Below are 15250 nucleotides of genomic sequence, written 5' to 3'. Positions count from 1 at the left end.
TTAGTTGGTTTTCTCCAAAACACTAGGACTGTCATCTGAACTGTTGCTTGTGCCAAAAGTATGTTTCCCAGGGAACAGTGAGTTCCTAAAATAAGCAGATGATTCCTAGTTGTCTTTCAGAAATCCGAATACAGGATGTATTGTTAGATTGCTAAATTAATGTGGTGTTTACTCTTTGTAAATTCCAAGCCTGGTGCTGAGTACATAGGCCCACAATTCTTCAAAATTTTAGAGTTTAATCAGTAGGTGGAATGAAATCTATAGCAATTAATTGACGTGCCCAAGGTCACACAGCTTTCTTGAAAAAGTTGAGCTTCCCTGGCTCCTGTCCACCGCCCGTTTCTGTGATGAAAATTAAGAGCCTCATGATAGTGTGAACATTATACTTAGTGTCTGTATCTGTGACAGAACCTTCTTACCCACATTTCCACTCCTAGGAGTGAAATACTGTTCACATGAGCAACTAGGGTCTCCCCTCTCCAGCCACTCATCACAGGTAATCTGAAACTATTTGCCCGTGTCAGTTAAATTATGCAAGTAGTTTTGATCCTATTCTAGATATTTTATATAAATGAAATCATACCTTTGTAGCCTTGTGTGTCTGGATTCTTTCACTTAACATGTTTTCAAGGTTCATCCATGTTGTTCACTTTATTCTTTTTTAAGGCTGAATAATATTCCACTGTGCAGATACCACATTTTGTTTATCCATTCATCAGTTGATAGACATTTGGGTTCTTTTCAGCTTTTGGCTATTATGAGTAATGCTGCTGTGAAAGTTCATGGGCAAATTTTTGTGGGGACCCGTTTCAATTCTCTTGGATATTTACCTAGCAGTTTAAATTGAAAGGAGTTAGCATCTGCGCCATGTGCCAACTCTAAGTTTAACTTTTTGAGGAATTTCTAAACTGTTTTTAGAAAGGACATACTATCTTATATTTGTACCAGCAGTATATAAAGTTTCCAATTTCTCCACATCCTCACCAGCACTTGTTATCCATCTGTTTCATTATAGCCATCCTAGTGTGTGTGAAGAAGTAGTATCTCATTGTGCTTTTGATTTGCATTTGCCTAATGACATCTTTTCTAGTGCCAATTGGCCATTTGTATATCTTTGGAGAAATGTCTATTCAGATCCTTTGCCCATTTTTTAAGTGGATTATTTGTCTTTTTATTCCAGAGTTGTAAGAGTTTTTTATGTGTTCCTGATATTAATCCCTTATAAGATACACAGTTCGCAAATATTTTCTCCCATTCTGTGTGTTAACTTTTCACTTTCTTGATAATGCCTTTTTTTTCTTTTTCATTTTTAAACTCCTCTTACTATCATTCCTAAGATAATGCCCTTTGATGGAGAAAAGTTTTTAGTTTTGATAAAGTCCAGTGTATCTGTCTTTACTTTTGTTGCTTGTGCATTTGATGTCCTATCTAAGAAACTATTGCCCAATCCAAAATCAAAGGTTTGCACCATGTTCTCCTCCAGAAGTTTTATAGTTTTAGCTCTTAAGTATATGATCCATGTTGAGCTGATTTTTATGTTTGGTGTGAGGTACAAGTACAACTTCATTCTTTTGTCTGTGTGACTATCCATTTGTCCCAGCACCATATATTCAAAAGACTAGCCTTTCTTCCTTAAATTGTCTTGGCACCCTTGTCGAAAAATTAATTGACCATAAATTATGGGTTTATTTCTGGACTCTTTTTTGAGATAGGGTCTCGCTCTGTCACCCTGGCTAGAGTACAGTAGTGTCATCATAGCTCACTGCAGCCTCAAACCCCTAGGCTGGGCTCAAGCAATCCTCCTGCCTCGGCCTTCTAAGTAGCTGGGACTACAGGTGCTCACCACCTTGCCCAGCCAATTTTTTTCTATTTTTTGTAGAGATGGGGTTTCACTATGTTGCTCAGTCTTGTCTCAAACTCCTGGCCTCAAGCAATCCTCCTGCCTCGGCCTCATGCTACCTTGCCCAGCTAATTTTTGTATTTTTTTGTAGAGACAAGGTCTTGGTATGTTGCTCAGGTTGGTCTCAAACTCCTGGCCTCAAATGATCCTCCCACCTCCCAAAGTGTTGGGATTATAGGCATGAATCACCGTTCCAAGCCTCTTTGGTGTTTTATGGTCTTTGTGCTCTAGTTAAGGAGTCCTTGCCTATTCCAAGGTCACAAAGATGTTCTCAAAGGTTTTCTTCTGCAGTTTTATAGTTTTGGGTTCTAAATTTATATCTATAATCTACCTTGAGTTAATTTTCATGTATGTCATAAGGTTGAAGTTCTGTTTTTTATTTTTTCACAAATGATATCCACTTGTTCGGCACCATTATGTCTTTGACCATTTCTTTCATCCCTTCTCTTTCCTTTCTTTCTGGGATTTCACTCACGCACAAATTAGATCGCTTGAAGTTGTCCCACAGATCACTGATGCTCTGAATTTCTCTCATTTCATTCTTTTTTTTAAATCTGTGTTTCATTTTGATAGCTTCAATTTTTGTGTCTCTAAATTCACTCATCTTTTGTTTTGTAGTGTCTAATCTGTTAATTTTATCCAGTGAATTTTTTTATTTCAGATACTGTATTATTCCTCTCTAGAAGTTTCATTTGTGTCCTTTTCGTATCTTCTATATCTCTCTTTATCATATTCAGTTTTCCTCTAGATCCTTAACTATATGTAGCATGTTTATAATAACTATTTTCATGTCCTGGTTTCTAATTTTTATTGTTATTTTGGGATCTATTTCTTTTTATTAATTTTTCTCCTGGTTATGGATCATATTTTCCCACTTCTTTGCATTTTTTTATTAGATGCCAGACAATGTTTTGTTTTGTTTTGGAGAGAGGGTCTCATTGTGTTGCCCAGTACATAATACAGTGGTGTCATTATAGTTCACTACAACCTCACACTCCGGGGCTTAAGTGATCCTCCTGCCTCAGCCTCCGAAGGGACTACAGGTGTGCACCCCCATGCCTGGCTGATTTTTCTATTTTTAGTAAAGACGGGGTCTCACTCTTGCTGAGGCTGGTCTCAAACTCCCGACCTCAAGCAATCCTCCTGCCTTGACCTCCCAAAATGCTAGGATTACAGGCTTGAGCCACTGTGCCCAGCCAGACAACGTTAATTTTATGTTTTAGGGCATTAGATTTTGTTTTATTCCTTTAAAGTGTTGGACTTTGTGTTGGCACACAGTTAAGTTACTTAGAATCATTTAGATTCTTCCAAGACTTGCTTTTAAGCTTTGTTCTGGTGGGTTCAATCTAAAGAACAGCCTTCAATTTAGGGCATACGTAGCTCCACTAACAGGGCGATATCTATCTGAGTTCTTTACATAATGCCCCGTGTATTGCAAGGTCTCTACTCTGAATGAGAGATTGCAGACTATTGTGAGCATATGTGAGCTTCAGGAATTGTTCAGCCCATTGCTCTCTTGTGGTTCGTTCCCCAGCCTCATGGAATTTCACCCCATGCACGTGCAGATCAGTATTCAATTGAAAGAGTCAAGGGGTCCCTTGCTTTTCAGACCTAAAGATCTCCAGAGTTCTTTCACTCTACAGGTTTGTCCTCTTTAGTTTGTGACCCATAAATTCCAGCTGCCTCAGTCTTCTTGAACACTGATCTCTCATCTTTTCAACTGGGCAAGACCTCTGGGCTCTAGGTTCCTACTTTCTGTGTTGGAGCTTGGAAATTGTCTCACGGCAGTAAGCTTGGACAATTATAAGGCCTACCTTGTTTGTTTCCTTCTCTTGGGGCTCCTTATTCCTGCACTGCCCATGTCCAGTATTTAAAAACAACAATCTCAGGCCGGGCGCGGTGGCTCACGCCTATAATCCTAGCACTCTGGGAGGCCGAGGCGGGTGGATCGCTCGAGGTCAGGAGTTCGAGACCAGCCTGAGTGAGACCCCGTCTCTACTAAAAATAGAAAGAAATTATATGGACAACTAAAAATATATATAGAAAAAATTAGCCGGGCATTGTGGCGCATGCCTGTAGTCCCAGCTACTCGGGAGGCTGAGGCAGTAGGATCGCTTAAGCCCAGGAGTTTGAGGTTGCTGTGAGCTAGGCTGACGCCACGGCACTCTAGCTAGGGCAACAAAGTGAGACTCTGTCTCAAAAAAAAATAAATAAATAAAAACAATAAATAAATAAAAACAACAGTCTCATACATTTTGCCCAGTTTTCTAGTTATTCATGGTGAGAGGGCACTGGTCCAAGCTTACTGCCGTTGTCTAAGGGTGGAAGAGAAGCCCCAGGTCCTTTGTGGTAGGAGTTTAAATTAAACAGGGTCACAGTGGGAGGAATTTCTGATTCCCAATCCTGTCCTGTTCAGAGCTATTCACTGAAAGAACCAAAAGTAGTATATGCTTAGAAATAACTATGTTTGTGTCCTTGGGTTGTCCTGTGTTTATCCACAGTATTTCCTGACTTCCTCCCTGTGTTGGGCAAGGGCTAGGATGGGAGGGTGGGTGGAGGCAAAAAGTAAAAGCTGTTGGTCCCACCCAGGTCTGATGAGCTCATCTTTAGCCTCCCCAAATCCTTTAGAGCTCTTCTGACTCTGCTCCCTCTCTCCCAAGCCAGAAAGGCTGTGCTTTCATTTTAAGGGTTGACAGGATAGTCTTCAAATAATATTCTCAGAAGCACATTCTCCTTCCTCAGCAGCAGATGAGGAATCCTGTGCTTAAAAAACACATGCCTTTGAGAATATGCTGGGGGCAAGGGAAAGAGGGAATATTCTCCAAGGGGTGTGTGTAATGGGGGCCACACCTGTGTAAGCAGGGATGATGGTGTGGAGAGAACTAGAACCAAATGTAGGCAAGAAGTAAACAACTAGTACCAGTTCAGGGTGAGACAAAGTTAGTTTCCAAATCCCTCCACCAGGTCAGCGGACATGTTTGTAACTGGAAGAGCCTCTGGAATCAAGGTTACAGTTTATTAGGAGGGGCAGAGGATTAAATAGAAGAATGGAATTTCCCTTTGATAAGGAGAAGCCAAGATTTATTATTATAAATCAGTTGAGTTTTTTGTTGTTGTAGTTCCTATGGTTTCCTTTTCTCTACAAATATAATTTTTTTACTGAGAAATTGCATAACAGGACATCAGCATTCAAAGTGTACAAATTGTCATCTGTGGTTATTTTTAGAGCCAGTTTATCTACTATTTCAGATTAAGAACTTTTGTGGATCTGATTACAGAGTTCTGCCTAGAGCTACAATTCTTTGAAATAGGAAAGTCAGGCCATCTCCCTATACATTGGAAGTTAAATGTGCTTTGTATTTTCTTGCCCCCGACTTTTTTAAGGTGGGTGGAGATGCTGGGAGACGGGGGAGGGTATAGGAAACTTTAGAGCAATTATGTCTGCAAACTTTTCTTGACACTGGAGAACTCAGAGCCTTTACAATATATGAAAGAGAAATTCATTCATCTGTTCATTCATTCATTTGAGGCAGAGGGAACAGCAGGTGCAAGTTTAGGCAGAATAAAGGCTCAGTGGCAAGTGACCCTCCACAGTGGCACAGTTGGTATCATTACCATGCACAATAATCCCATCAGTGACTTATTTTGTAGCAATAGAACCATTTTTTGGTTTGGTTGGCCTTTTCAGTCCTGCTTCATGGATACTGATTGCTGCTTATAAATAGACCAAGTTTTCTGTCATTCCAGGGGCTGTTGCCTCCCCCACAGCCATCTTTGCTGGGGCCAAGAAAATGTTGCCACTCTGGGCCTTGCACTTTTTCCTTCTCGCTTTTATTATTTTGGCCAGTTCAGCACAAGACTATCAAGCTATCTTGATAAGTGACGTAAGTGAAGGCCAGGAACTATATAATATTCAGGAGCTCTTCGGTTGAGCACTAGATGAAGGGGTTGAGTTATGATTAGGGGCCATGGTGTACAAAAACAAATAACACTAAACACTAGAATAACACACATTCAGCAGGGCAAAATGTTTACATTAGGAGAAGTACGGATGATCTCAGATGGTCTGAGGCAGAGGCTCTTAAAGTGTGGTCCCAGTACCAGCAGCATCAGCATTACCTGGGAATCTGTTAGAAAATATGATTTTGGGGGGCCCTGCCCCAGGCTTACTGAATCAGAAACTCTGGGGTTGAGCAGCTAAAGTTTGAGAACCACTGGTCTGAATTAACAGCACAACCGCCCTCTGGGACATTTCGCAGCCGCTGGAATGCCAGGTGAAACTACTGTGTCTTAATTAGTATTCCCTCGCTCGCTCTCTCTCTCCGTTACATGAGTACTTAGAGTTCCATTCACTAAGTTATTTTTTTTCCTGACACATCTAAGGTGGACAGAATCGCCTAAATTAAATGCTCTTATGGTTTAACTCCACTATATCCAAAATTTTGTGATAATGACATCATCCACATTTTTTTCAGAATGCTCTTTTTAAAGCTTTTTAGATTAATAGCCATCTTTTAAAGATTATATTGATTTTTTTTTTTAAAGAAATTTTAAGAAACCTGTAAGAGTATCTCAGAAGATCAAAGGTGAATGGCCCACAGGCCTGCCTTTTGGGCTTATGCTCCTTCTCTAAGGAGGAGACAGACTTCCCTAAATATTATAATAACATAGAACATGCCAAGTATGATGCCACTGTCCCTGCACAAGGTATGTGCTGCTAGGTATGTTGAGTCCTCTTTCAGCAGCCTGGTTGAAGTTAATGCCCTAGCTTGGTTAATTAGGGAGTCGCAGCTTTGAGATCCAAAGTTAACTTTAACAATCCCTATTTAGGTTGCAAACAACGCTGGAATCTCCAACCTACTGAAGAACTAGGAACTACTAAGATAACACGTCTGAGATTACCAAGAAGGAGAATTGTGTGAATGGGCCACTGGGCTCCTTCACAGACACTCTGCTCAGTGTCATGAGGGACTCTGCAAAGTTCCTTTGGTTCCTTCCCGCTGTTCATGATAGTCATGCCCTCTAAACAGACCAGCCTCTGGAAGCGTTTATCAGCTTCCCAAAGTTGTATTTCCCTAATGCTGCTCCCTGGTGATGTTTTCACCAGTCTGTGGCACAACGAAACTGTAGCAAAGTGATACTATGGCAGGTTTTTCTTAAAGCCAAATTTCTTTAAAGAATTGTCCTTTATGAGGACGCTATGATTTCCTCCCTTTTCTTTCATGAAATGATAATAGATGGCAGGTTTTTAACATCCTTTGCAAAATAAAAAGTTGGCAGCTTACACCAGTCTGCCACATTGTGACATTTTACTAGGAATTATTTCTCCAATGAACCAGGACATAGCACAGGGGGATGTATCGTCCTTCCATGTGGATCCAGCCATTCTCTTGAAGGCTAGAAATATACTTGCCCTGAAGAAGGGAAAAAGAGTTCATTCCAAAAATGAAATCAAATTGTATGTTTAGAATCAGTCACACATCCTTGAGTGGCTGAGATGACTGCACTAGTGGGAACATGCACTTTCCAAACAAGGAGGGCTGGAAAAAGCTCCCACCAATGAGGGTTTGCAGAAATCATTCTAACTTATGAAAAATATGATGGAGCCATTAAAGCAGGGACTTGATTCTTTCACTGGAACATTTTTGGCTTTTCAAGAAAAAAGAAACCCAAAGCAATCAAAATTGAGATTACAAGTAGAAAAGGTTTAAAAATTACAATCTGCTAGAGTACAGGGCTGCTAAACTTCAGACTAAGGAACTTACTTCAGTTCTTTGTGTCCTGCAGACAAAAGGCACTCATAGAAATGAAAATCAGTACCATGTGTTGATCTAGACTTTGAAACAGATTTGGTATGGGAGGACACAAACACTGCTTCACCGGGGGAGAGCTCCATCCTGGTTGTGAAAACCATTTGACGAGCTCTACCTGCAGTGGGCTGTAGAGCCACTAAAACACTAGCTGCACCTCGGTCACTTTAAAATCAGACAGCCAGGACTCTCCTCAGAAACATGGTCAGGTGTCCCCCGACATAAGTGTTTTTCTAAAGCCGTCAGATGAATTTAATGTGCTTCTTGGGCTGAGAACCACTGTGCAAGAGGAAAGCAACATTTTTTGTTAGTCACTGCAGCAATTTGTGTTGAAGTACTGAGCATTTCTACTCCAACCTCCTGTTCCACCTAGAGACCCCCTCACTCTGGGTACTGAGGGGGGTGGTTCCTATGGTCCCCACCCAAATAGCTTCATGAGAACAGAGCCTGGTCTTTCTAACTCACTGCTACATCCACGACCTGAAACAGAACCTGTACACAGTGAGCCAACATGTTCCTGCCTGCCAGGAACCTTTTTAGTGCTTATTTGTTCTTTTGAATTCTTGGTCATTTTCTGTCCTTTGGTGTTTTTGTGTGTGCATATGTGGGTTTTTTTTTTTTTTTTTTGGTAAGAGAAAGTGGGGTGTGGTGAATTTTTTAGTTCTTCACTACTGTGAAGTGTGGAGCTGGAGCCAGCTGCACTCTGCTTGGAACTCCAACCCCCTACGTACCCACCCACAAACCCTACAAAGCCCTGTGAAAGTTGGCACTTAGGGGTATGGTTCTCAGCTGGGGTGCATAGCAGAATTACCTGCTGGCTTTTTAAGATTACAGTAGTCTACGCCCAGCTTGAAACCAACTGAATCAGAATCCACCAGAGTGGGATTCGGGCATGTGTGGTTTTAATAACCTTGGTTATTACCTTCACTTGAGGGCAGTGGTTTTCAAAATACCTGAATCAGTAGCAGCAGCTTCACCTGTGAGTCTGTTAATGCAGATTATCAGCCCTCACCTCAGACCTCCGGAATCAGAAACTCAGAGTGAGGCCCAGGAAGCCTTCTGTGGTTTAACAAGCCCTCCAGGGATTCTGATGCACGCTTGAGTTTGAGAAGCTCGGCTTTGGGTCATAGCTGCTGCACAACAGAGAGTATTTTTTCCAAGCAACAGTTTGGAGGAAGTGCCTAAGTGAACAGCACTTGATAATTTTCTACCTTTTGGCTCAGACCTGACCTCTTTTTCTCCTCCACTGTTGACACATTCATTCAGTGAGCCTGCTGGAAGGTCTCTCTGTGTCTGTTCTCTCCTAAGTCTCCCTGGAGCGTTTGCCCTTTTCCTTCCTCTCCCAGGCAGGCACCTGGGCAGCCTTCAGGGCCCATCTTAAATTTTGTTCCCTCCTGAAAGCCCTTTTTCAACTTCTTCCAGTAGAAAATAAGTGCCCATTGCATTCATTTTGGTCTGTCTTAATAGCTTTAGTATATGTTCTTTTTACCTACCATTTCCTTTGGGACCTTGAGCAAATAATCTCTCTGTTTCCTCATCTGTAAAAGGGATTAATAATAAAATAATAATAATAATAAAGGGCCTACCTCATGAGTGAGTCAGTACTTGTTAAAGTGTTCAGAATAATACTTAAGTGTCAATTCTAAAAGTAATTTTTGTTCATAGCATTAAGTAATAGCTATATAATATTCTATAATAGAATAGTACATGACACACAAATACTCAACAAATGTCAGCTTTTATCACTCACAATGTTAGGGCACTAAGCATTTTGCATTTTTACAGTTGTCTTATCATTATTATTTTATACTTGTCCTTTATCTTCCCATTAGTCTTACAGCTCTTTGACAGCAGATCTTTTTCTTTCTCAACTCTGAATTTCTATATCTTGCAAAGTATCCAACATAGGCTGAGTATCCCTAATCCAAAATGCTTGGGACCAGAAGTATTTCAGATTTGGGCTTTTTTCAGATTTTGAAATATTTGCATAGACATGAGATCTCTTGAGTAGGGGACCCAAGTCTAAACATACAATTCATTTATGTTTCATATACACCTTAGACACATAACCTGAAGGTAATTTTATTTTTCCCTTGGCAATGCTGAATAAACTGTGTGTTATGCACCTACCTGCATTTTGACTGTGGCCATCACATGAGGTCAGGTGTCCACTTGTGGTATCATGCTGGTGCTCAGAAAGTTTCAGATTTTAGAGCATTTTAGATTAGAGATGCTTAACTCAATAAATGTTTATGGAATTATACTGAAGCCTGCAGGCAGTGTAGGTGAAGAAGTCCCAAAGGAACCCTCCCTGAGCACATTCCCTATCTCCCGCTTCTTTGGGGTCATGCCTTCAATGCCTGGCTTCTTCGTTATATTAGCCCTCCTCAAGGCCCCAGAGGAAGCAAGTGGGCCTGGGTGCCCAGCTCTTGAGTCCAGTGGACTATACATTCAGCTTGGAATACCCCTCTTTCAGACTGAAAATTATCCAATGTGGCCTAGACAGTTCTTGTTTTTAATTACATTTTTAAGAGCAGATCTCTGAGCCATGTTTCCGACTCTTTGCCAAACAAGTGAAATTCCTTTTTAACCAGTGTTGTCCTCAGGCAACAGTGGGTGGGAAGGATAGGGAAATGGTACCTGGAGACCACAATTCTGTGGTCTTCTCATTACTAAATTGTAGCGGAATTAGGTTTTTAGGCATTGAAAATAGAGATGACACGAAGGTTGAGGATCCAAACTGCCTCGGTTTCCCTGGTGCTTTGTAGAGATGACTGTCTCCTGTGAAGGCAGGACTTGTGTGGAGTGTGAGTGAAGAGCAGAGGTGTATGAGTAATTGCAGGTGGTGGGTGGTGGCCTCCATGGGACACCATCATGTCAGAGCCCTAGTCCAGTCCCCGTTTTGCCTCCTGGGGCAACTTCTGTTTGAAACAATTTGATGCATTACATGAATGTTCTACATTTTTAATTCCTGGATTATTGTAAGCCTATGCGATTTTTCAATCTCAAATAAGTTTTTCCAAGTTTTACCTTAATGTTTTACACTTCCATTATGTTTATGTTAACTTGCTATAAGTCAGCAGGGTTCACTGAGTTATAATGAGATGATGAACATAAACAGTGCTTTATAAGCTCTAAAATACTTCTGACTTACAAGCTGTGTGTAAGCTACTCCAGGGTAAACTGGTCTCCCTGCTTCTAATGTTGCCCCTCAGCAATAAGGGCACTTCAGCAAAAATGTGCCCTGACCTTGTTGCTTAAAATAACCCCTCAGTGCCGTTCCCTTGCCTGCAGAACAATGTCCAGCCTCCTTCCATTGTCTAGGAGACTGTGTCCTGGCCACATTTCTTCTCTAGCCTCATCTGTTGCCCTTTCCCACCTCAAATTTTCTGCTCTAGTGATATCAGGTGGCCCATAGTTACCCACGTGGTGCATTCTGTTTCATGCCTTCATTAAGCCCTTGCTCAGGTGGTTCCTCTGCCTTTGGTGGTTCCAACGCGTTCTCACCTGGCTTCCGCATTGAGACTCAGGTTATCATTTCTACCACTATATTTATTGACTGGAATTATATGCTCATGCATTTCTCTTTCTCAAACTAGACCATATTATTTTATTAATATTTACTAGCACATAGTAAGCAGATAATAAGTTTTTTGATCAGAACCAAGAATTTGAAAAGATTTCAGCAACTAAAACACAGACTATGGAACTTAACAGGAAGATAAAATTTAACGGGTATACTTGGATTTAAAACAAACAAAGAAAACAAGTCTTGCCCTAAGTATTGAGTACAAGGTGGGAGAAAGATGACTCACCACCCTCAGTAGATCATGTAAAAAAAAAAAAAAAGAAGAAGAAGGGCTGTGGTTTCAGTTGATTTTATGCCTTATATGAGTCAACAGTGTGATGCAACTCCAGTAAGCTAGTGTTCTGAACAGGAAAAGTAACAGTCCTACTCTTCAAACCATGCAGGAGAGTCATGACCCATTCTGCGGGCCTGCTTTAAGAGAGGGTGGGGCACATCCAAAGGAAGGCATCTAGAGTAATGAGAGACGGTGAACCTTGTCATATGGGGAAGGAAATAGGGGTGTTTCATCTAGAGAAGACAGAGGGGGCACAGTAATTGTAACCAAATGCCTAAAGAGCTATCACTGGGAGCCTCAAAATGCAGAATTAGGCCAACGAGTAGAAACTCCAAAAAGAACTTTGTGACAATTAGATCTACTAACAATGGAATAAGCTGTCTTGTGGGCTCCAGGTCACTGTAGGGTTCAGCCAGTAGCCTCCAGGGAGAGGTGTGTGTAGAGGATCTGAGACCCTGAAGGAAGTTTGGACTAGATGTTTCCTTTTCTCCTGGTCAACTTTGGGGCTCAGTGATTTAAGAGGTCACTGAGTTCATATTTATTGGATGTTAAGGAGGACTGCCAGGAGTGCGTCTTCTGACGGTAATGCCTTTTGTCTACCTGGGAGAAAAATTATGAATAATCTAAATAGAAATTGTTTCTGGGCCAGATGTCTGAACCTTAGTGGGCTAGTCAATTATTACATTGTTTGTTTGAAATCTATTTAGGAAAGACATTTGATGGTTTCAGTGTGTTCAGAGCCTTCCATTCTCCCATGTCCTTTTGTGGAAAGTTGAATAAAGTGATTGCCTCTTTCCCTTATTTTTTTGCTTTTTAGTTCTGGAGAGTCTTGGCTTCTGGGAGGAAGTCAGAGGGATTATCTCAGGATCAGAGCTGATAACAGGATTCTCCTGTACCTTCAAGATGCCAGGCCTGCCCCAGTACCTCCAGAGCCTCACCAGACTAGCCATCACTGCAGTGTGGGCAGTGGTGGCCAAGAGTGGGGAGCAGACAAGGAATGTTCCCATCTCCTTCTCTCAGCTGTTAGAGTCTGCCTTCCCTGAAGTGCGCTCACTGACACTGGAAGCCCTGTTGGACAGGTTCTCATTAGCAGCCTCTGGATTAGGAGAGAAGGGACTGCCAGCCTTGCTGTGCAACATGGGAGAGAAGTTCTTGCTTTTGGCGATGACGGAAAATCACCCAGAATGCTTCTGCAAGGTAAAGTCTCTGATGACCATCCCCTTCCACTGTCCACGTTTTTTGGCGAGGCACCAGAATGGTAAAGTCATGAAGGCAAGATTGGGTTTGGGCTCTCCAGGGTCAATAGGAAGTAGATTCAGCATCCAGAGGATAAGGACTCTCTTTGTATGGTAGTTGGCATGGCTTCATGCATAAAAGGACACTAAGAAAAGCTTTTGATGATAGTGGTATTGATGGCAGAGATTAACCAAAGACAGAGCAAGCCACTCTGGGATGTTTAGGAAACAGATCATTGAAAATTAACTGTATGTGTCAGAGGAAGTCTTTGCTGACATGGCTATTTGGGAGCAGATGGCCACCTGGAAAGCATAATCAAAAACAAGGAGCACTGCCCTAGGAATCTGGGCATTTAGCTCCAATCCCAGGTTACTGGGGGCCCTCTGGCTAGTCGTTGCTCTTCTCTGCCTCAGTATCCTAAAGGTATAACAGGAGCAATAAGAAGTCAGTGGGAGCATTTCAAAAGATAGACCCCCTTGTTGGTACAAGTGATTTTTATTTAGCATCTGGAGACTTTTTCCTGAGCATTTCTTTCTTTTTTCTTTCATGGACTTGGCTCACACAGATACTGAAAATTCTTCATCACATGGACCCCAGTGAGTGGCTTCCCCAGACGGAGCACTGTGTCCATCTAACCCCAAAGGAGTTCTTGGTTTGGACGATGGATATTGCTTCTAATGAAAGGTTTGCCCCCAGTGCTCCCTGTGCACCCTTGGTAGGGTGTACGGTTTCATCAGTCATCATGTAATGAACTTGCGCACAATCCTGGCCTTGGGACTCAGGTCCTGGATTTTGTTCTAGGCCTCAGCCTAAGAGTTATGTTCTAAACTCAAGCATTGGAATGATGTCAGAGTTTCACACTAATAACCCAAAGGTAATCACTTCTGGAGGCATTTATATAATAACCAGGAGGTAGAGATTTCTGGTGTTCACATATGCGTGGATTACAGACTGTCTGCAAAAATGATCTGTGTATAAAATATGTTTGATTTTATTTTTGTGTGGGTTTGTTTTGCTTTTTCTAGATCTGAAATTCAGAACGTAGCTTTGAGGCTTGCCTCCAAAGTGATTGCCCATCACATGGAGACACGTGCAGAGGTAAGACTGATTCTGTTCCCATCTGGGGCCTGGGTTTTTGTGCTTTTATTTACCCAGAAGGTATCAGTAAAAGTGAACTGTCTCAGCAGCCAGAATCACTATGATGTGTATATGTAGCCTCTACAAAATTATTGTTCGTGTTGGTTTTTTCACTTTGGGTATAAATTGTGAAGACGTTTTTGAGCACCACCTTTCTTGTCTCTTGTTTTCAGCATTTTTGATTAGAGTCCATGAGGGTAACACAACCTCCCCGCAAACACACATATGCCCAAACCCCTTGCTTTTTCTCCATTTTTTCTAGCTAGACTCTTAATCTAAAGAGGAATAAGCAAATCAATTCCTAGAATATTTAGGATTGCAACCTGATGAACTAAGCATGAAAATATATTGCTAAGGCTTAAATGTTCCCCCAGAACATGGCCCAGCTGGCTCTGGACGGAAGCCCAGATGTGCCTCACCTGTTTTACATGTCCTTTGGGGGTTAGGTGGAACTAAAATAAGAAAAACAGCTTCTTGGAAAGATGCCTTAAGACAAATACATGCATACTTAGGTGCATATAACAGAGGTAGCAACATCACAGGATTATATTAATAAGTAGAAGGCAGCCAATACCACAGGAAAATCACCTGAAGATCTTGATTACACTACCACATTGTGATAGTGGTGGCATAACATTGTGGGTTCTGAGTCCTTATAATAAACCTAGCCCTGAGATAGATACTGAAGGTACAAAGATGGACAGAGATCAGAGGTACAGTTTAATGAAAGAAAGAGAGCATTAGATAATTACAATAAATGTTCTGGTAGGAAGGTATACAGAGGCTGTAGGAACCCAGAGGAGGGATGGAGTGTTTGGGAACTGAGGAAAACTTCATAGAGGAGGTTGTGAGGTTGGGCAGAGATAAAATCAGAGGGTGAGAATTAACAAGCAGATGAGTGGTTTTCTTGAATCTGTCATTCAAAGGCAGGCCAGGGGACTAAACCTAGATCATTAGGAGATACAAAAAGCCAAAAAAAGGTCAGGTGGGGTGTGGGGGAGTGTAAGAAAGGAGATGATTTGCTAAAAATCTGTAGCCTAGAGAAAAATACACCAAGTTCTAACAAAGTAGTCATAAGGCAGCCTAATAAGCCTGCCAAAATCATCATTCTTATTTAAAGCTGTTTTTAACCGATTGTCATGTATATTTTAAATGCACTGCTTGATACTTGAAGGGATATTTAATGAAACTTGAGAGTTTTCTAGGGAGAAAAAAATTAACAAAACTGTAGAGAAACACATAAAAGAAGTTCCTAGAGAAACCTGGCTTTCTTTGTACATTAGGAGTTAGCATCTTCCTCAGGG

At 41.4% G+C, this 15250-nt stretch overlaps 1 protein-coding gene across 1 annotated transcript in view; it reads left to right on the top strand.

Annotated features, from left to right (window-relative positions):
- THADA (THADA armadillo repeat containing) overlaps positions 1-15250 on the top strand; it is a 298298-nt gene that overhangs the window by 238930 nt on the left and 44118 nt on the right. Inside the window, exons 33-35 of the mRNA XM_045549490.1 lie at positions 12391-12770; positions 13375-13493; positions 13835-13907. Of these exons, the coding sequence (XP_045405446.1) occupies positions 12391-12770; positions 13375-13493; positions 13835-13907 (572 nt within the window). The remainder of the gene's footprint in view (positions 1-12390; positions 12771-13374; positions 13494-13834; positions 13908-15250) is intronic.

This window comes from Lemur catta, chromosome 4, assembly GCF_020740605.2.
Source record: "Lemur catta isolate mLemCat1 chromosome 4, mLemCat1.pri, whole genome shotgun sequence".
Taxonomy (NCBI): Eukaryota; Metazoa; Chordata; class Mammalia; order Primates; family Lemuridae; genus Lemur; species Lemur catta.
Note: the sequence above shows the minus strand (reverse complement) of the source record. Positions and strands in the feature narration are given on the sequence as shown.